Source organism: Varroa jacobsoni, unplaced genomic scaffold, assembly GCF_002532875.2.
Source record: "Varroa jacobsoni isolate VJ856 unplaced genomic scaffold, vjacob_1.0 scaffold_1488, whole genome shotgun sequence".
In the NCBI taxonomy this organism is placed as follows: domain Eukaryota; kingdom Metazoa; phylum Arthropoda; class Arachnida; order Mesostigmata; family Varroidae; genus Varroa; species Varroa jacobsoni.
In genome coordinates this window covers 109,790-130,364 of record NW_019214390.1, presented here as the reverse complement: position 1 = coordinate 130,364, position 20,575 = coordinate 109,790, and the positions used below count along the sequence as shown (strand labels likewise).

Here is a 20,575-nt window from a genome sequence, read left to right as displayed (position 1 = left end):
ATGTGCCAGTACTCGGGGCACCTGAAAGCCAGTTTCACATTGCGTAGCAAAACTCCATGTAGACCTACGATATACGAATTCACCTTTGATCAGTCTAGCTTAACGGTGAATGATTGTATCTAGAAAAAAAATTTGCCTTTCAATTTTATTATGTGATAAACTTTTTGACGCGAAATTATTAGTAAGCAATATAGCCCTTCCTCTATCCTATTTATTCGAGCAGCACCTTGTCCTTATTTAATGGTAGCGTCCGAAATGGCTGGGATTATTGGTCCAGGTTAAAACACTTGGTCGCGCAACTCACGTATGTATGCCAACACACGGCCTAGAGCCGTTCCTGCACTCAGCTATTAGTTCTTGTCAATCCTTCAAGGTCACGGTGATTCGAGGTTAACACTTGGCCAGGGTTTAACTGTAACGCGGTCGTCCGCTTGTTCCCAGCATAGCCGAGTCGTCGTTGTAACTTCGCGACGCCTGTCCTACTTGCTCAAAACGAAGCTTTCGTCGCTGTTCGGACCCTATACGCTGATATACGTGCGTAAGCGTCTTGGCACCTTCTGCGATGGTCGGTTTAAAAAAAAGTCAGTCCTATTAGCGACTCCGACTGTACTGAAAGGCATCATCACAGGCCTTAGTTCCGCTGAACACTTCATCTCCCCTTAAACTGATCCACCTCTCGACCTTGATTTTGCAATATCGGCTATTCATTCGAATAAAATCTAATTTCCACTAGGATTTTTAATACATGCCATAACCATAGTGCAAAGGTGGGCCGTTAATCATTTCGAGCGAAGTTAATCATCTAACAAGGTTAAACAAAAAGTGGTATTCTTCATAGAAAGACTTGCGGTTATAGCTAGAAAACATGATGCTTTACAAACTTTTATTGCCACTTTAGGCAAGTCAGGGATCATGATTCATCTACCGTACACAAATATGAAGTCCTGTTGTGCTGTGTGAAGTTGAGTTCTGATTGGTTCAAATATTGGCACATCGACGAGCTGGGTTGGGTTGAAAAGTGAGTAAAACAGTAGCACAGTCATGCAAACCCAAGTTATCCGCACTGAAGTCCGTGCTTGTACGCGATTCTGGTGTAATTATTTATAGTTAATTCTGATCCATGATGGTTATTACCGCGATCTGGTATAGTTTCCTTAATCCGACCGATGCGCTGTAGCAATAAAGTCTTCACGGTGTTTTCAATGAGCACGAAAAAGCGTGGCCTTAATGCTACTCATCATATACGCATTCGTACGAACCTATTCCCATCATATATATGCTCGAAATACAGCGGCTCATATAGCCCCCGACATCGGTCATAACTCAATGTAGTGTCTTTTATAAAACGCAACTGATTTTAAGTTTATCTTGTAAGTTGAACGGCAAGATGGTTGCCTAGATGTTTATTGCTGAACAGAAATCCGCCAAAATAAGACAAATCTCAAAAAACTCTAGCTTTCGAAATTCGATTTAATAAAAAGTCCAATTGTTAAAATTGTATCGGTGTTTTAAACTGTGTACAGCTAAAAATGTTGAAAGTCCTATAGTGATGATTTTTAAGACCGACGTTGGATAACGTTGATTAGAACAAGGAAAGGAGGGGCACATGTAGCCCCTAGCCCACGTAGGCTCATCCATATGCCCATTTGATACTTGCCGCAGACTGGGAAATATTCTCTGAAAAAAACATTTTCAGTGCGGAGTAATTGAAATTCAATCGGCTAAGTAAATATGAGATTGTGACTGCACAAACTCACCGGTTGAAAATGTTAACGTATTAATCGTGTTTCTTATCAATTCTTGATCAACCGGTTTTTATTTTAGCCAAGCGTGCTACTCAGTGCTGTATGTGACATCATTTGGGATACACCCAGTATCACTGTCTCTTTGATACGCTTATCAGATAAACCTTTTTCTGTCATCCAAAAGAAAGTTTGTCTGCCAGACAACGTAACCTGTCTCATTGTCTTTGAAAGGATGCTTTTCATGAGGTAGTGAGAAAATTCTACGGTAGTACGTGTACATTATTAAGGAAAGGTGTTATCATGTATCCACATGATGACGAACACGGGCAATGGCTTTTGCCCTTAGATGGCCTCACAAACCCACTTGTCATATACACACAAACTCTATAACAGCTGCTATGACAGTCGCGGTCCCTAGAAATCGTTGTTAAGGGTACTAACAGATTACGTAATTTTACTCAGCCTGATCCTGTTTTGAGCCTTGAAATCATATAACACTACGGTTAAGTTAGATGGAAGTGAGATCCCTCTTAAGTGGCAAGACGATTCATAGCTTATTTATTGCATTACTATGACTGTCAATTTTTACGTCCTAGAGAAACGAACGGTAACAAGCGCACTATTTCCAATTTATTGCATATGGTTAGGCATTCATTGGTGAGGCTGAGAAAGAGTTGCGTCATAAAGGGTCCTCATCCAAGAATATGTCGCCGATACCTCCGCCGCGAAGACGATCCTCGTCGTCGTCCAGTGGTAAAGCCTACATGAGTTTCGCCAGCCCGGTTACAGAGGTAAAAGCCAGCTCAGCTTCATCAGGGCCATTTATTCGCTCGGCCTGGGGATACTCGAGTTTAAATAGCGCTGCTCGCCGAGGTCAATGCCTTCAAAGTGGCTGGGACCGTCGCCATTGTGGCCAAGCAGGTATTGATGCTCTTCTGGACGCAGGACACAATCTGGATGAATCGATTATCATGGACATTGGAGAGATCGAGAAGCTGACTCAGGCTCTTGTTTTAGGACTCGACAATATTGACGAGGAAGTCAAAGGTAATGTAGGAACGCAATAAATAGATTTGCTTGTAGCTTTTTTACACTGTGTTTTACTTATATGTCACTTATCAGATAACAACATATATATATTTATTTCACCTGCTTTAGAACACTCGGCACCTGAATCCAAAGGAAAACAGTCACCGACACCGCGAATCCCTCATAATCCCCACATCCTTGTTCTTAATGATCAGTCATCTTCATCGTATTGGCCGTCGTCTGTGACAAGTACTCCAGATGCTCTGGTCGTGTCCGAATCATTCAATTCAACGGTTCCAATTTTGCCTTCAACTCCACGTGAGCTTCGACGAGGATTCCGTCGTGATGTAAGCAATATCAGCACTCGTTCAGAATTGGATGACTCGTTTCCGGAGGAATTCTGCGACCCAGGAGAAGTATCGCCTAGCTGGCAGTTTGTAGACGGCGCTCGGAAGACGAAATCTTGTGACAGTTTGAATGAGAACGACCATCTTAATGATAGCTGCGTCACACGTCTTTGGACATCGGAGGAAAGCATTTCTAATAAAACAAACCGTGCTCTGATGAAAAAATTCCATGAATCACCTGGAGCCTCCCCACGTGAATCTATTTACCAATCAAAAACGCTTAAGGCCCTTGATAACCAACTCAATGCGGCATTAATGAAGATCATGCAAGATCAAGATCAGCTTCAATCACCCGTCACAGTGAAAGCCATACCTACACCAGCCGCGGTTAAAAAACCGATTCAAGTACCGCCGAAAATTTTACCAAAGTCGGGGAAACAATCTGCAATTACACTTAGCGATGACATGTTTGAGGAGTTTGAGGCAGAATTCAAGGCAACGCTAACCCGACCGAAACGAAAATTCGCGCAAGTACCTTCGATCCCAGGTCAGGTATCAACGCTGGTTGACTGTCAAGCGAACCGTAAATTGGGTCCAATACCATCTCCTATTAAACCGGAGGCTCCTGCGCGAGTAAAACGCTCACACAGTAACTCTGCACCCAAAGGCAAAAGTAAAAATGAAAACCGAAGTCCAGTCGGAGCTGTAGTACGCGACTCTAGTTTTTCGACTCAACGCCCACTGTCTACAAAGGAGACCAATATACAACTCCGTGCAAAGTTCTTCGCAGAACTTATGGACCCAAATATCGCGTATGAGGTTAAAAGAAATCAAGACGTGGCGCACGACCGAAAGAAGGATGAAGGCAGGAAGGTACAAGATGTGAATGACAAGAAAACTGTGTACTTTGAAGAGTCTCGACATCCTCTTTTGATCAGCTATCGAAGCGCCTTGGAAAAGAATGCTGCAGTCTTGCAATCGAACCCGGACCTATCGCAGATAATTTCGAACGTGCGTAGTTCAGAACAGAGAAAATCACTTGTAATACCGTCAAGCAAGGAAAAAAGCCAATTACCGCACAACTGTCGTCCTCTAGAGAAACGAGGCAGTGAGGAGAATAATAATAATAGTTCAAATAAAAATAGCAACAGCACACCCAGAATCCAAAAAGGCAAACCTCAAGATCATTTAATTGATTCCTACTCACAAGAGTTTGAAAATTCAATGGAATCGTTGGAATCGTTTTGTCGAAATCTCCAATTAGATACGATATCGGCTAGTTTTGATGCCGAATTCGCTAAGATGTCGCCCTTAAAAAAAATCGTTTCGGACCAGATGCTCTCACAAAAGGTTATTGTTTCCGCTCTGACAACTATCGAGCCTGTCGGTAAAGAGTGTCCCAGCCAGGTTCACACTGATAGTGAGGACTGTCTATCGACGGGTAGTGGCCCGAGCTCGATTCCCAGTGGAAGTACCGACACGATGGAATCGCGAAGCTCCGGCGTGCACACGATGGAGCTCAAGAAACAATCAGGTCAACGGCATGTCACGAGTAAGGACAAACAGCAACAACAGCTGCCACAGTTGGCATCACAGCCCCAGTTACCGATTCGACGGAAAACGCGAGACTTAGCCGATGCTTTTTTAGGGCATGGCGGCCGAGGAAGCAGTAAAATTGATGTCACCAACGATGAAAGGGAAGAAACTGGCGAAGGAACCACGAGCCGCGGCATAGAGTTACTGATGCGAGCCTCCGCGCACGAAAGGGCCTCAGTAGCAGAGCTCAGCCCGGTACGCCCGTCCAAGGCGCTCCGTGCAGCTGCGGCCAAAGGTATCCCGCTTCCGAGGCCGGGGCAAAATTCTACAGTAACACAAAGTCAGTACAAACAAGAGCAGTATGTGCAGACACAATGCAAGCAGATGACTCGGAGCACGTCTATAGAGCCAGATAACCGGAGCTCTTCTCCAGATATAGCCTTGTACGAACTAAATCGGAGTGAGCAAATTCTCAACAATCTGGTCAAATCGTCAACTGATCCAGCGGTCGCGGAGTTACTGAGCGCCAGCTGCGACAGTGGTAGCGGGGACAGGGCAACCATGACATTGAGCAGCACAAGCAGTGTCTCTAATAGTTATGCCGGTGCGTCTCAAGTTCCTTCGCCATCACCAGTAAACGCGGTTCAACGGGTTGAAGTGTGTCTCTGCGGAAAGCCCATCATTACAAAATCCAATGGCGATAGCGCAAAGAAAGGGCTATGCAAGAAGTGTTCGTCAAGCAAAGCGATGCGATTCTTGCATGCGTGCACAAGCTATGCCGCAAAAACCAACTCCCTGCCAATCCTACGCAAGGACAATGGTGACAAGGTGAAATTGCGATCAAAGGTGTGTTACTGATAAAAGCCATACATCTTCTATACCCTGTTTGTTTTACTAGACTGATCACTTACTTCACATTTTGCCTTTGTGCTCAAACAGTTGATATTTTTTTTGCGCATCGAATTCAATATTTTCTTCTAACGAATAAATTTTAGCTGATTATCTTAGTAACGCAATTTAGGAAACAGATCAACATGCTCGGTTTACAGCTAAGTAAACAGGAAGTATCTAAACATTTCAATTGTGTTTACTGATTATAAAACCCTTATCCCGCTGTATCTAACTTTCACAGAAAACTCATTCGTATATCACAGTATCTTATAGACGTCGAACATTTTTCAGAACAATGACAAAGGCCAAAATGGGCATAGAGAGCGGCAGGCTCCGCCGCCGCCGCCGCACAATAATCAAACCTCGACGGGGTGCATCTTGTCGTCCACTCATGAAGTAAGTCCTAAAAGTTGACGGTCCACTTATCTTGTATCTAGTATAGAATCTGATAGATAACATAAATGATGGTAATTCAGCAATGGAATGAGGCATCTTTAATAGATTACGATCAAAGGCAAATTTGGCCGAAAGGCAGGCGACTAACGTTTATACGAGTACGCTTCTAAGAATACCTACTCAAATACTGACCTTGTGTGCATATTAATGGTTTCCTTCATATAGGTCGATAAAAGCCGCTCCAATTCCGTGACAGACCTTAACGGTAAGTAGATCTTTGCCATCAATGGTGGTGATAGGCTAAAGAACGTTGTGTCCTTCCATTATTACAGCGTTTTTTAAGATTCTAAGCATCGAAGCACATCACCGTGGTAACAAATATTCCTATCGAGATGCCCTTCTCTGAGGAAGCGCACCAAATATCAATTGAGTCAACCTGAGAGGAACGGGTTAATTGATTTTCTTATGTAACATTATCTGGCAGACGTCGCACGGTGACAGGAATGAAAATTTTAGAAACAACGCCTAGGCATCTATGCGTGCAACTTCGTAGAATCGTCTGCTATTTAAATGAAAGAATGAGAACAAATACGGACCACGGCGCTATTTTTTTTCTTCTTTACTTTACCAATTGTCCGTTCAGAGAATCTCGATCGGCACACAGGCTTCGAGCAACCTGAGGCACATAAAAGCCTTGACTGGTAATGGATCGCTAAACACAATCGACGCAATGTAGATTCTGGTTAAGCTAGGCATAACAATTTCACCATAATCAGCATCTGTCTCATTTGAATTTGGGCAGCACGTTTTAACAAACGATATTTCAAATACTTATATGTAGCGCTGGGCAAAACAAAGCGAAAAAGCTAAATATTTGAAGAGTCGACCTGTCGAAGTTGTTGGTATAGAATAGTCGTTGGTAGGGAAATTGGTGTCGTTACGCTTGGTAGCAGCTACAATCGACGGTAATCAAGAAGCTCTGCCATCAGCTTTATTGTAGCAGCGGCGCTTCCTAGGGATTCCCAAGATTCATGGAGATCTCGTTAGTATAGCTATTACCGTTCGAGACGTTTGTCACGTTGTTATGTACGGCGTTCGTATGTCAAGTGTATTATCTACCTTACTAGTACCTTTTTTCCTTTATTTTCAATTGAGTACCAACAACTACATGTTTTAATCGGACGTACTAATGTGTGCTAGTGCTAAAGTGGGGTCGTGTCGAGAGAATCTGCGGATCGGAGTTTTCCTTGCCACAAGTTGGATCTCGTTCCATTTCCTTCAATGAACGCCTCTGGTACTGGACGAGGATTATTATCGTATTAGCTGCAAGCATCTTCTGCTCGTCGATGTTTGTTCAAAGCATTTTCAAGAGCAGATTAGCCAAAATTACTCGTCCTTGTAAAAGAACAAGGAGTAGGTCTTCGACGTAAACCCCTCGTGTGCCTTCAGTTTTGCTGGACTCCTTTGACCATCAGTAGAGACTGCACCAAGGCCCGTATCGAAAGCAAGCATCTACCACCCAGACAAGTCAGATACTGTAGGTAGAAAGGTTAACAAGTGCTAATGGAGGCGAACAGTGTGGTTAACTAAGGCACCCCCCCCCCCCCCCGGCCGTTTCAAAGGCTGCTCTGTAAATCCAAAGGCCCTTTGCTTTGAGTACGTGATTATCGTCTTAAGTAACAATGCGTTGGTCGACTGGGTGAATTGGTAGCAGATGTGTATATATTTATCTATTGCTAAGAGTCTAAATCGGTGGGCTTGTCCAACCCAAAGGAGCTCGGATTGGCCTTATTTTTATAGGTCGCTAGAGCTCTCTTGTTTTTCGGGCACGTTTGCGTAAAAGATGAAGCCGATTAGGCAAATACTTTTGCGCCTGAGAAGCGAAGATTGCTTTTGCCCGTAGAGCGTAATGTTAAACTGTCTGGTTGTTGTAAACCGCAAACAATAACCTTTTTCATTTTCTGCACCACCGCTTAAAAACACTAAGTAGGTCACTAGTACGATCCGCGCTAATATAATCAAATGTATAAATAAATATTTTCGTAAAAATCGCTTGCGTGAATAACTGTGTTCAGCTTATGTTGCATGACAAACCGTCTTTACGTTATATTATAGAAAAAAGCTAAGAAAAAGATAGATTGTAGCTGCTTTGAAAAAGATAGATTGGTAGCTATTTTGTTTTCTCTATTATACATGTAATTAGACATCCAGGTCAATTAAAAGCTACTCAATGGCAAAACTGACGCGGGGCAAAGCTCGCGGGAGCGTTCGATCCTATTCTATAATAGTGTAACTATTACGATACGAGCTAATGGATAAGTTTGTCTACGACGATCTAGTCGCAGGGCGAGCGGCTGTAAAGCACTCCTTGTAGTCAATCGTTTTACGTTAATGGCACCGGTGGGACGCTTGGCCATATGAATACGTCGGTTAGCCGATGTGTCTAGTCCCTAGGTAACTGGACGAAGTTGCAGGAACTGGCCTTCAACGAGGGCCGTCCGAAAAGTTGGGCAAAGGAATCTAAGCGCCTAAATAAAGATCTCAGGAAGTCGGCTGACCAGATAATAGCAAAAGCAGGTCCGTGTCTGTGGGAAGGGTCTTGAGTGTGGTTCACTTCGCACGCGCAGGACACGAATACATGACACGACTTCAAAAAGAGCTCTACGATCGTTGTCCTTTGAAGGGAATCTGAGTGGCCTGAGTAGTCCTTTTGCCTCTACAGGAAGAATGGGTAAACGTTTACATGTGCCAAATGTAGATCTGAATGAGCTGGGGATCAAGCTCAAATTCAGCGTGTTTTCGATTAACGTCCAAAGAATTGCAAAATCGGGTACTTTTGCAAACTGCATCACAGCGACCAGAGTCAATACTTACGCCAAATTAGTTCGAGTGGTTTAAGACTATACGCTAGCAGAACCCGGCGTCCGCCTTCAAAGATCCATCCACTCAGCAGAAGATACTGGCTGCTGTTGTTATTCCGAGAGAGACTATATCGATGTGTAAGACCTTCAGGTGGGAGTCGCGGTTATCAAAGCAAGGCAAATCAGACTCGAAGATATGCTGGCACTGTGAAACTTTGGGGCGCTATTGCGGTCCGCTAACCCAGATGTTCACTTTGACACGTGGCAACTTCATCATGGTGCAATAGCCACCCGGCACAAGCGTCGCGGACAGGATGTAAGATCCATGGACTCATTCTCAAGAAAAGCGTAGTATTTCAGGTCACTCCTAGGAGATAACGACCCTTATTGCCAAATCAACCAAGGCATTTGTGTTTTCTATTAATCATCGGGGCTATACGGACCCAATCAAAACCGTACGCCGACGAGTGGCATGCTATTTTTTGGACGAGATGATATGGGTTAGGTTAGGTTAGGTGCGCGCACGTTGGTATAAGGTGTACCGGCTTGCGAGAAAAGATGAGTCCCATTCTATGTACGTGGCAATGTATGTGCTGACCACTTGACCACTGACGAAAGGTAAGTATTCACCCTCTTGAGCAGTACGAACGGCGGCATTCACTACATCTACTGCCCCGAAAGCACGAAGGCCTCAAAACGACAGAAAACTTGGTTGTGTGCGTTTGTTGCTGGGTGCTTGCAAGACATCCTCGACAGCTTTCAGGACCGATAGTTGTGTCACTAGCTATCCAGCTTTGGAAAAATAAGACGCCGTCCGACACGCACCCGTGGGCAACTGCTTCCGGGAAACTAAACAGCACAACGTGAACCCACTAAGCGCTAGCAGACACCGGTTGCGTGATGAAGACACCACGTCGGATAAGTGTGGCCTAGTCCGTGTGAGCATTGTAATATGAGTTAATCAATAAACACACGTGCACAACTATATAAGCACAGAGCGACTAGCTGTAAAGTGCTCGTTCCTGCCAGCCAACGACGAAGTTAAGCCAGTCCGATTTCATATATATATATATATATATATAAAAATAACCGGCCATAACCGTCACCCAGCATTTTCCAAACTGTCAAAACAGGTCAAAGATCGCCACTGTTAATAAATAACTCATTGACAGAAACAAAAGATGTGGACAAAAGGGGACACGGAATGATTCTTATTAATGCTTTTTTCGATTTCGCTCTCCGAATGGAAGGCAAAGCGTAGACTGCTGTACAGAACTGTGATTAGTGCCATTATGAGACGATATTGAGACCAGCAGCGTTTCGAGGCCACCTTTTCCGCTGGCAATCTGAAACGGTTTTCATTGAGATCGCAGAACTAGAAACAGCCAGAAAGTAATAGCAGGCTGATATCAGTGTTTTGGCCTAATGGTACTAATCCTAGTGGCTGTCGACAGAAGCTTTGAGTTAAGCTGTTTTTCTAAGTGAAACATGAGCTTGGCTGACATCGCCGGATTACGGGGAACATTTCTTTGCATGCTGAACCAGCAAGCGCAAGGCTTTTTTTCTACATTAGCCGACTTGCAAGAAGGTCGTAAGACCTAGGCAATATGCAAGCTATACTTTATAGTAAGCGGCACTTTTTACGGTCGTTAACAGCACATCGTTAAAGGGGTCTCCAGTACGGCCTTAATGCGTGTGGGGCTGAAGTAGCATAAAGCTATTTTTGGCCTTTAGGTTTTCAAGGAATTAAGGCGCCAACAACGGTGTTATTAGGAGAGGAAGACGAGTTCTATAGTAACGTATTGGCAATGATAGTCTTTTTATTAGGGGTCTAAAGAAAAGAATTGATTGAGCTAAACTTAACGTACATTCTAAAAAAAGGACATGTAGTACGATGAAGTTGTGTGCTCTCCTCCTTAAGTCGTTTTTCCTAGTACTGACATTTTAAGGATTATAACAAGATCCAATGTATTCGACGTTGTGTTGTCTGTTCATAGAATTCAATATTGTTTCACCCGCATGCTGTAATTCTAATCTTCATTAGAATCTTTGAAGCGCTATTTCCCGTGTATTTGGTTTAGGGACATGAAGATCCTCCAGGCTAAATGCTGCTTGGAGTTTTTGTCCTTGAAGCTACAGTAGTAACGTGTTGGCCTACTGATACAGAGCTAACCTAGGGTCCAATCTGAACGTAGACATATTCTGATCCTCTACTAAAATTCAAATGGCAATAGAAAAGGTTGCTATTATAATTATATCCTTTTTTCTTGAGCGTCTCCAATTGCTCCATCGTTGATACCGAGATTTCTTCCTCAATAGGTTTTTGAGGCTAAGCTAATGAGAGAAAATTTTTTCTTGGTTGCACTCTTTCTTGCCTCCGATGGAATAGCGACGATAACAACAAGCTATGATAGCAAGCGTCTACAATTGGCATCTTCCTAGTGTAGTTTTTCACTATAATTCTCAAGACGGGTTAACTTGTCTACTTCGAGATTTGACCGGCAATGCAAAAGTTCCCTTGTTTCATTTTTTAGTGATGCCATCATTCAAAGCATCTGCTGATATCGATATAGGTAAATGTATAGGAGAAGTCTAACATGTGGCTGTCCAAGCTAGCAGCATTACTGATGTCTCACCGTGTAGCCATCTGCGACACAATGTGGAATTCCTAAAAATAGAACGACCAGGAGAATAAGACTTCATTAACGCTATGAAAAGTCTGTTGGTGTCACAAGAGAACACATTGTGTCAGGCAGAAGCACACAGCTTATTAGAGGCAATAATTGCTTGACCTGCAAGCTTTGAACTTAGGATCCAGTTCGCGGTCCATAGAAATTGCGCCGAATCAAGTCGTGAAATAACTGTGAGGAAAAAGTTAAAAAATTTCGAGCTTCTAGTAATACTCGTACTGTTTTCTGCCTATCGCCAACGAAATAAAACTCTATTGTCTTGTTTTTTTATTTTCGCTGCTCGAAGCTTGGGTGGAGTGGGGCTGCTTTTGGCGAGGCCTTACGCCTCGTTGGGTTCGGGTCCTCATTTGTTGCGTGCCGCGTTTAGTCAGGTCTTCGCACTTGCTTGGTTGCTGTCGTGGGACTCTTGGCCTGTAGGCGACTGTGGAGAGTTGAGCTCATACAGGAGAGGGTCTCTGTCGTCCTTAGCACCCTCGCCCTTTCCTTTTCATCCTCTTCTGGCAGCAGCTTTAGTACGGCCTCGCTTCAACTATTCTAGACGTCCTTCGGCTTCTCTGTTCCTTATGGGGGCGAATTCCCCTTTCCTCTTTTTCGAGAGCAGGTCCCGCGCGCTCGACGACTGCCGCTGCTGCCGTTACCATCACTACTACCGCCACCGCCGGTTCTCCTGATCTGCAGCCGTCGATCTAACCCAAACAGAGCAAGTGACACTGCCGCTGGTCGCAGGCGCAGCAGCAGCGGCCTGGCGGCCACGGCATTGACAATGTCTCGTGGGGAAAGACAAAATACCGCCGGTATTTCTGTTGAGACCATCGTGTTTGTTGCTGCCACTATTACTAAACTTTTTGTTGCGTCACTTTCCGCTACAACTGACTCAGTCAGTATCATAAATCGTTATCAAAATTTAACGTAGTAGACCAGTGCTCGTTATTCCCATTATATCTAGCGTGCAACAACCAAAGCGACAGCTGTTGAGGAAGCGATCGGAAGTTAACTTTGGATCTCCTTTAAAACCTTTCCATTAAACATTCATTAAGATTTCAGTGTGTCAGAAATAGAGTTATGTGCCCTTATGATTGTATCTCGTAGAATACTGCCGTACGAGAAGTACCTCAGCAAGTAATGTTCAAGGTCCAAGCTACGCTCAGGTTAGCTTCTGGTAGAGCCCGCCTGCTAGAAATCTATTGACCCTCCGCATATTCTATAAACTTGCCCGTCTTCTGATGAACTACCATTCGCGGCATGGTGGATTTACTGACTGGATGACTTGTTCGTCTCTTTTCTTGCAAGAAATATCGTGCGCCCTTCAGGATATCAGCTTTTGTTGTGGTGCCCTTTAGCTTAGTATCTTGTGCTTATTTTCCCTTTGTATATCGTTGTCATGATTATTGTTATGAGGTATTCTGGGTACTACAACGACATGGCAATGCGTTACGAACAAAGACTAAATGCCAAATATGCTATTAGGTGATGAACAGTGCGGTAGAAGCCACTATATAGCAGGTTGGAAAGCTTCGGAATAATGAAGTGTTCGTGAAAAGTGAATATCAGAGTAGTCAAACAATAGTGCGGCGTTATGAGGTGACGTTGTGAAGTTTTGCATCGAGCCACCTCTGTTCTCTGTGTTTTATTTGGCTCACAGTTAGTGAATGAGTGCCAGCATTTTGTCCATAAACATAGCAAGTAGTGTATTCGTCCTTCGTTTCATATTTTTCATTGACATATACAGATAGATATGTGTTGTACTATCGAAAATCAGAGTTGATCGATGTCGTCTGTGTCGGATCATTTACTGTGAAAGCTGTTGAAGTTTATTGATGTTCGAATTTGCTGGAGTTCGTGTTAATTAGTTAAACGCCTGCGTGGGTGTGCTGATAGCCTGTAGTGCAATGACGTAGAATGGAAGAAAAGAGTGTGAAGTGTCTGGCCAGGGAGATCTTCTGCACGGAAAACTTAAAATGCAGTAATACGGCGGATTGACGGTGCTCCCTGCATACGAAGACATAATACAGTCTAGTGTTGAAGCCTGTCTTCATTTCCCTATACCCTTTTAGCGACTGCGATTTCGCTAAAGGATATACGCGTAGTCAATCCAACGTTTAGCAGTAACCGTACCAAACCAGCAATGACACTCTGTTCTGATGACACCCTTCTTTAACGATTTTCTTCACGGGATTAGTTCAACCATTGGCGGAGTGACCCAACAACCTCCCGCCCGGAGCACCGTTCCCAAGCCATCTATCCCAAGCTCACTATCAGCAGCTTTCACGTTGATCGCTAACGATTCCGTCGCCAGCAAACCGAGCGATCGATATTAGTCGTGATAATGGCCGGTTCATCCTAGTTCGATAAGCCAGAGCATGGTGCTCCAGTTGATAACTAGATTTAATCACAAGTGGATTTCTTTTTCGTACGGCAACTCTATAACGTGGTCGATTCCGCTAGCAACCCAGTTGTTTTTTGTGCAAGGACGCAAGAATTTTCATCTTTTAGCGGAGCTCATGGAGTTACTTGTTTTCTGCTAGTGCTTCCGATGCGGATGTAGCTGCAGTGTCCCTAGTGATTTTACCATGGGGTTGTGCCGATTGTGTTGATTCTTCATTTGTCAGGCAACTGCTGTTCTGTCATGAAGATTCGAGCTGGCTGAGAAGCTCCCCATAGGCTTCCGGGCAACCGACTAAGGGCAGTCGGACTCGGACAGCGAACAGCCGCTACAACGATGGGAACACCGACAATAGCGACGGGGTCGATTCAACGACGACAGCGTTCCGTCACCAAGGAAAAAGGAAAAAGATCTCGAGCTTGCCCTATTGTAGAAGAAAATAATAACCTAACTAACTAACTAACTAACTAACTAACTAGCTAACAAATCAAAAAACATCTCAAAGCAAGGCATCGAGAAATCAGACCGAAATCCGTACAATACTGCTGTTGTGACGTTGAGGAAATCTTCAGCAAGAAAAGAAGACCGAAACATAACTTCGAACTTGTAGTAATAATTCCAGAGTATTTTCAGTAGTAGTGGTTAGAGAGTGCGCTGTTTAACGTTTCCTTGCCCCTCTAAATTTTCTAGCGTTGCCATTCCGTTACACTGGCATTGGCTCCTCTTAAGAACAAACAGGACTGCGACGTGTACTACAGGGGCTTGTTGGGTAACCCTCATCGGATAGGGTTGTCGAGAGGGCGCTGGTCTCGTCTTTTCCCCTCCCAGTAAGCTTTGTCTGTTTATTAACCTACCATAGCTCTTACTGGAGAAGTCGGAACTAAAACAAAGTAAGCCAGAATACCGACAAGAGCAATTTTTACATCTACAAGCCCAAGACTATTTCCACAGGACTACTTTATACCGGAGCTCTTTCCGTCACTTGCCCATCAGACCGAGCTGTGACGCACTGTATCACAGTACAATCACCTCTTCTGCTCCTAGTTGGAGAAAAGTCCGTGCGTTATCTGTCACCGTACAGCCTTTTCTTGCTCTCTCAGCTCTAACTGCCGGCGGCTTCCTGCTAAATCCTGCTGCGTTGCTACTGTTAATATATATATATATATATATATATATATATATATATATATAGCACTGACACTATGTTATGCGCAACGATGGCATGGCTGTTTTCCCCCTGTAGTTTGTTTATGTACTTCAATTTTAATTTCTCTTTCCCTGCTACGTTCACCCTTCTGTCGTTACAGCATTTGCCCAAGCCATTCCGTTCAAGTAACTTCCCTATTTCAGAATTGTTTTGTTGACAGTACATCCAACACCAGCGTCACTGCCGTGACCGTTTCTTTTGCTCGCTACGGCCGTCATTTTTTCAGTAGGAGATCATCAACCGGATTACAGCATTCACTTCTGTTTTGTTTCTGTTGCGCGGAAATTCCGCCTCTGTATAGGAGCCGAGGCCCTTCTGCCTTCTGTTTCCAGCAGAAATTCTCTCTGCCTCTTAGTTGTACCCTTTTATTTGTTCTACCACTTCAACTCCGCTTCTTATCGTCGGCTGCGCTGCGGGATCGTTCGTTTTTCCTGCTTCTCTTTTTTTTCATGTGTCGTTCACTCACTCTATATCTCGCAGAGCAGTCTTCGAGTGTGACACGGCCTCGCTGCTGTCATCGTGTTTGGAAGCGTCAGCTTCCAGTTCCCCGTCAAATCCGTCGAGTTACTTATCACTTTGAGGGCCTCTGGTTAGTCATCCCGATACAAAAATGTCGCTGTCGCCAGAGTCTGAACGATCTGGCAAACTCCGACGCCAGTCGGCGCCGATGGCCCCGGCTAGCGCCAACGAACGCTCCGAGCGACGCGCGTCCGAGTCCGCTCAGCGGCTGTATCTTGGTCCACGGCGGCTATCCGTGCCCAGACTGTCGTTGCAGCCCCTGTCCAAATCGCAGCTGTTCCAGTCGCTATCATCAAACCGGAAACTGCTGATTCGTCGTTGTACGGCCGCCTCCCTACAACCAGCTGAAATCGAGAGCAGCGAATGCACGAACGACGGAGAGCCGGAGAATGACGACGACAAAGGCGTCCAGGTAACGACGCTATAGGTTATAAGAATAATGTTGAGTAAAACTTATTGGTACAGAATATGTTGTGCCAAATCCCATCTATTATATCTGTAACCTAGCCTAGGTACATGCGTGATAGGACAACAGAAATATTTTTTGTACACACACTCTGTCTTGTTGAATAGATGATGGTAATGGCCTTATGTTTGTGTATATGTGATAGTTGAGATAATAGTTCTACAAACTGAAACAAGGGGCATAACACTAAAATAATAATATCATCGCATAACTATATGCAGTAGCATCACATATGCCTGATACATTACGCGATACAAAACGACGAACGGGACAATAATAGCCAATTGTCAAGAATGCTGCTATTTGTATGTTGCATAATTTTTTCGCGCGTACCCTTGTTCTTTTGTCGACTATGGGATTTGCGCCCGCCCGGGAATGTGTGTCTAGCGCGAAGAAGATACGCACGAACTCGGTGAACGCTTTGCTCGGGAGTAGACACGTCGTGCAAGCTTCTGGTCTGTGGGAGCCAATGCTACCGCTACACGCTCTTAGACTAAAGCCGACAAGCGTCAGACGCTTAGCGCGAAGCCGGACTGGGACGCTGTGCGATGTGGTGAAACAATGACGACGTCACGCAACGTGACAGCACTGGTCTGCACCCCCCGCGCGTTCATGCTACGCTGAAGTAGATTCGCAAATGGAAACTCGAACGTCATGCATATGTGCAGAGGATAATGCTGCGGTTGGTTCATTGCATAGAAATCGAATGGCAAAAAAATGCGCTAGGGGCTTTATTTAAATTTCGATTTAGCTCGATTTAATTAAGCCATATTCATCAGAGCAATGACGACGACGCCGCCGAAGCTAACAACAATATACGTGTTATAAGTTGGTACGCGCGCATCTACTCGTGTGGATCAGCGAGCCACAAGTTATCGAACAAAACAAAATCGATAGAGACAACAATGGCAATCAGGGGGAAAACAGGCTACGAGTCGCATCGGTAGTGGTCGTTTCAAATAGATCGATGTGATTACGCTTATCCCGTGTGGGTCGTGCGCTTCACTTGTACTTGTATAATAAACGTTTGAAGATTCATTCGCCATCGGATGGTTTTCGACAGATGAAACACTAATTTTATTACGGTCCCTTAAATCGCATCCACGCATATGCTGTCTCTACAACAGCTGACTACCACCGACCAGCTGGCGCCCGAACCAAGGACAGAGGTCGAATTCGTTCATCTTAATACTTCTGTCGCGCGGCCATACTGAATCGTACTGATCACTACTCCGACGTTCCGTAATTGATCGATTTTTGCCAGGGACCCCCTGCACTTTTCTACGCTCGTGACGTTACAGTCGTTTCATACGATACGCGAGCGACAAAACGTGATGGACGTCGCATCGTTGGGTAAACAGTCACCAGCACATGTTCTACAGCAGCTAGTTGAATTTTCTAGCTGTGCAGAGTAGAATGATAGCCCTCGCATGTCGCACTCCATGCATTACCTGCTGTATTGACGCTTCGTATGTACTCTACTTTCGGCGGCGTACATTTGCACAGGTAGCGAGTTCGGTCCATGTCGTCATTTGTTTGGTGTCTTCCGGCGGCACGTTTCCTACGCGCCTTTCACACAGATAATAATGACAACGATAAGCAGGAAAGCTAGAAGGCAAAACACCTGATGGGACTGTTACAGAAAAACCTTTCTGGGGGCGGTGCAAGTGAAGGGGGGAGCGGGGGGGGGGTAAACGAGCACTGACAGAGACTTCTGGAGCGCCGGCAATAAAGAAACCTAGTAGAGAACAGTAACGTTGATTGGAGATATGTTGCCTCAAACATGCCTGGTCGCTATAATTCGATAATACCTGTAACAGTGGATTTTGCGCGTTCGAAAAGTACCGCAGCAGAAGTAAGACAGAACGCGTACGTTTAGCGGAAACGTAGAAGCTAAAGTACTTGTCTGGTCTCAAACACAGTCAGACACGAGTACCTGCCTAAAAGTGAGCACCGTAGATGGCAGTAATACAACGTTTTAATGGTGCGATGCGAAGAGCTATGGCGATTAAACAGTTGAGTATAGCAACAGCTGCATCAACTGCAGCTGTAACTAGTCGACATTGGCGTTGTATACAACAATGGTAAGAAAGAAAGGACTGTGCACACGTGGCTAAGGTCTAGCAGTTAGGACAAACGTAACGGCGCTCGCACAAAATGCTAAAAATAAGGCGATTCAAATTGACACGGAGAGCGACTATACGCCAGGAAAGTGTGTGCTCCTTCTTAAATCGCGTTCGCAATAATACTTTGGTTCCCTGTACAAAGTTGCCAAAGATAGTCATCTCTGAAATTATACATCGTGAAAATTAGGATTCGGACGTTGGCTTCTTTGGATTGTTTTACCGATCCGTCGATATGCGTGGTACATGCAGAGTCCCACAAAGTATGCAAAAAAAACAGACGAAGATTTATAGACAAACTATTTTGATTATGTTCGCAACGTTTATTAAAGCGTTTATGTTCACGCGTCAATTTAATAGTACATCTTGTAAGCACACTTTCCCAACATTGAAGAACTACGCTGTTGATAGACCAGTTATTTGGACCTGTTACAGCGTCACGTCTTAAGTTATCGCGACCCAATTGGTTATACCAATTATTTGCCTTCATACTTTAGTTGAGTTCTGATAAAAAAAAACTAGGACTTGACGCCATACGTATAATGTACAGTTGTTTTTATCGAATTATCCACAGTAACTTCATAGGAGCGGTAAACCAACACCACAAAAACCTTGCCGTTTTTCCTACGGAGTTAACTATTAACCATCTTTTCATGCCGGTAGCAACGCTAGCGTATGTTCGGTCAATGTTTTGTTCGTTTGTCGCTAATGCGTCATCAACATTAATAAATTATGATTTCTAATCATTTTCTGGATTGAAATCACTCAATCACAGGAGGTAACAGGATACAAATAACGGCAGAGGGAAGGAATCCATCGCCATTCTACCAATCACATAATTTCCAGATAACAGCGACTGCCCAATCCGCTCCTGCTGTCGCCGCGGTAGATGTAGCAACAGCAGAATTATCTATAAATCTTTTCTTACCGCCCCTCTACTTTCAAGCAACAATTGCACAATGTGGAACCAATTCAATGTCGTAGGCCCACCGGCAATAGACGACACTGCTTGTAGCAGGAATCCGAACATTAAGCGTCCCTTTTCCACATCAAGGAAGCAGCTTTGTTCGTGGCTTGCTCACACTACAGGCCAATGGCAGACAACGTTAACGAACGTCTTGAATGGCCTCGGCAGCCTGTTGTGGACGATCCTTCGTGGGATTTCGAGTAAAGGTGAAAATTGCACAAATGAACAAGTAAACGACAACGATGTATAAATTGCTTTAGACAACAGAAGTAAGGTTCAGGGAAAAAAGAGAGGGGAAACAATAAAAATGAAATAGACGAAAAAGAGGACAGGAAAGGTCAAAGCTTCTGTTGCTAAAACAGAACCGAAGACATCAACGTGCCGTTCCCATATGATTTCTATGGTAACAGTGGCCATTGTTACAGTCAGCAAGTCCTTTTCTCTCTGGCTGCTTTTTTGACTAATAGATTTTGGCAAGGCCTAGTTCATTTACTTTTCACGTACTTGACTAACCGCCATTTGATAAATTGATTTTAGTTTCTGCAACTTTTCTTTAATCTGTATCTATTAATAATAACTACAAATATGGACAAACGAGGTCTCATTAGAGAGGCTATACACGGAAGTAAGTGTAACGCGGTTTCCGATGCATTCGCTCTTTGGAGGCTTACAAAAATCTTCTGATCGTACTATGATAGAAAGGTTTAGCGAGTACTATTAGTACTATCAGCTAAAGCTTCAATAGAAGCTATGTTAAATCATTATTCAAAAAATTTAATAGATTTAGAGCTCCATTTGGTTGTCGGTCGCACCGGCACGCATCAGAGTAACGTTGTTGCGGGTTTATTTGAAGAGACGACGGCCTTTTTATCTCTGCCCGTTTCACGTCTACCCACTGAGCTGGTGACAAACTGTCTGGCGTCCTATTCGCTTTTGACTTACGTTGTTCCCTTTCTACTGCAGCTATAAATATCTAGCCACCTGCCTGTGATCTGTCCGTCTCTATCGGGACCCTAATGGGTAGATGTCCACACACGTATATGAGACAGCATATCCTAATAAGGCCAGCCACCCTGCCTTTCATCTCTCGTTGGAATGTGGATGTCACAGCATTGAGTGAGAAGATACGATTTTCGGTAGGGGGACAGGGAAACGGCAGAATGCAGCTATTAAACGGTAGCAACAGTGGCGTGAAAATGAAAGGACATCTGAGAATGAAAATCGGAAAGTTTTCTGTGAGAGAACACGCCATTGATTTATAATGACGTTGATTCCTCAGTGTGGCGTCAGGATTTGGTCTTACCGTACGCATGCGTAGACGGCCTTCGACTATTGTGAATATAGTGCAGTTGGTATTAGGTCAACACAGAGCACGGACCGGATTTCGAATGTAAGCTGTAGTGTTGTAAGTATAT

General features: G+C 44.2%; 1 protein-coding gene across 6 annotated transcripts in view; it reads left to right on the top strand.

The window, feature by feature from the left end:
• Positions 1–20,575, top strand: part of LOC111270538 (uncharacterized) — a 170,125-nt gene that overhangs the window by 46,918 nt on the left and 102,632 nt on the right. For all 6 annotated transcript variants that reach the window (XR_015314977.1, XM_086972521.1, XM_086972520.1 and 3 more), the window contains exons 3-6: positions 2,393–2,792; positions 2,904–5,503; positions 5,840–5,944; positions 6,170–6,209. Coding sequence is in view for 5 of the 6 variants with exons in the window: in XM_086972521.1 (XP_086828647.1) it covers positions 2,393–2,792; positions 2,904–5,503; positions 5,840–5,944; positions 6,170–6,209 (3,145 nt within the window). In the remaining variant the exon portion in view is untranslated. The remainder of the gene's footprint in view (positions 1–2,392; positions 2,793–2,903; positions 5,504–5,839; positions 5,945–6,169; positions 6,210–20,575) is intronic.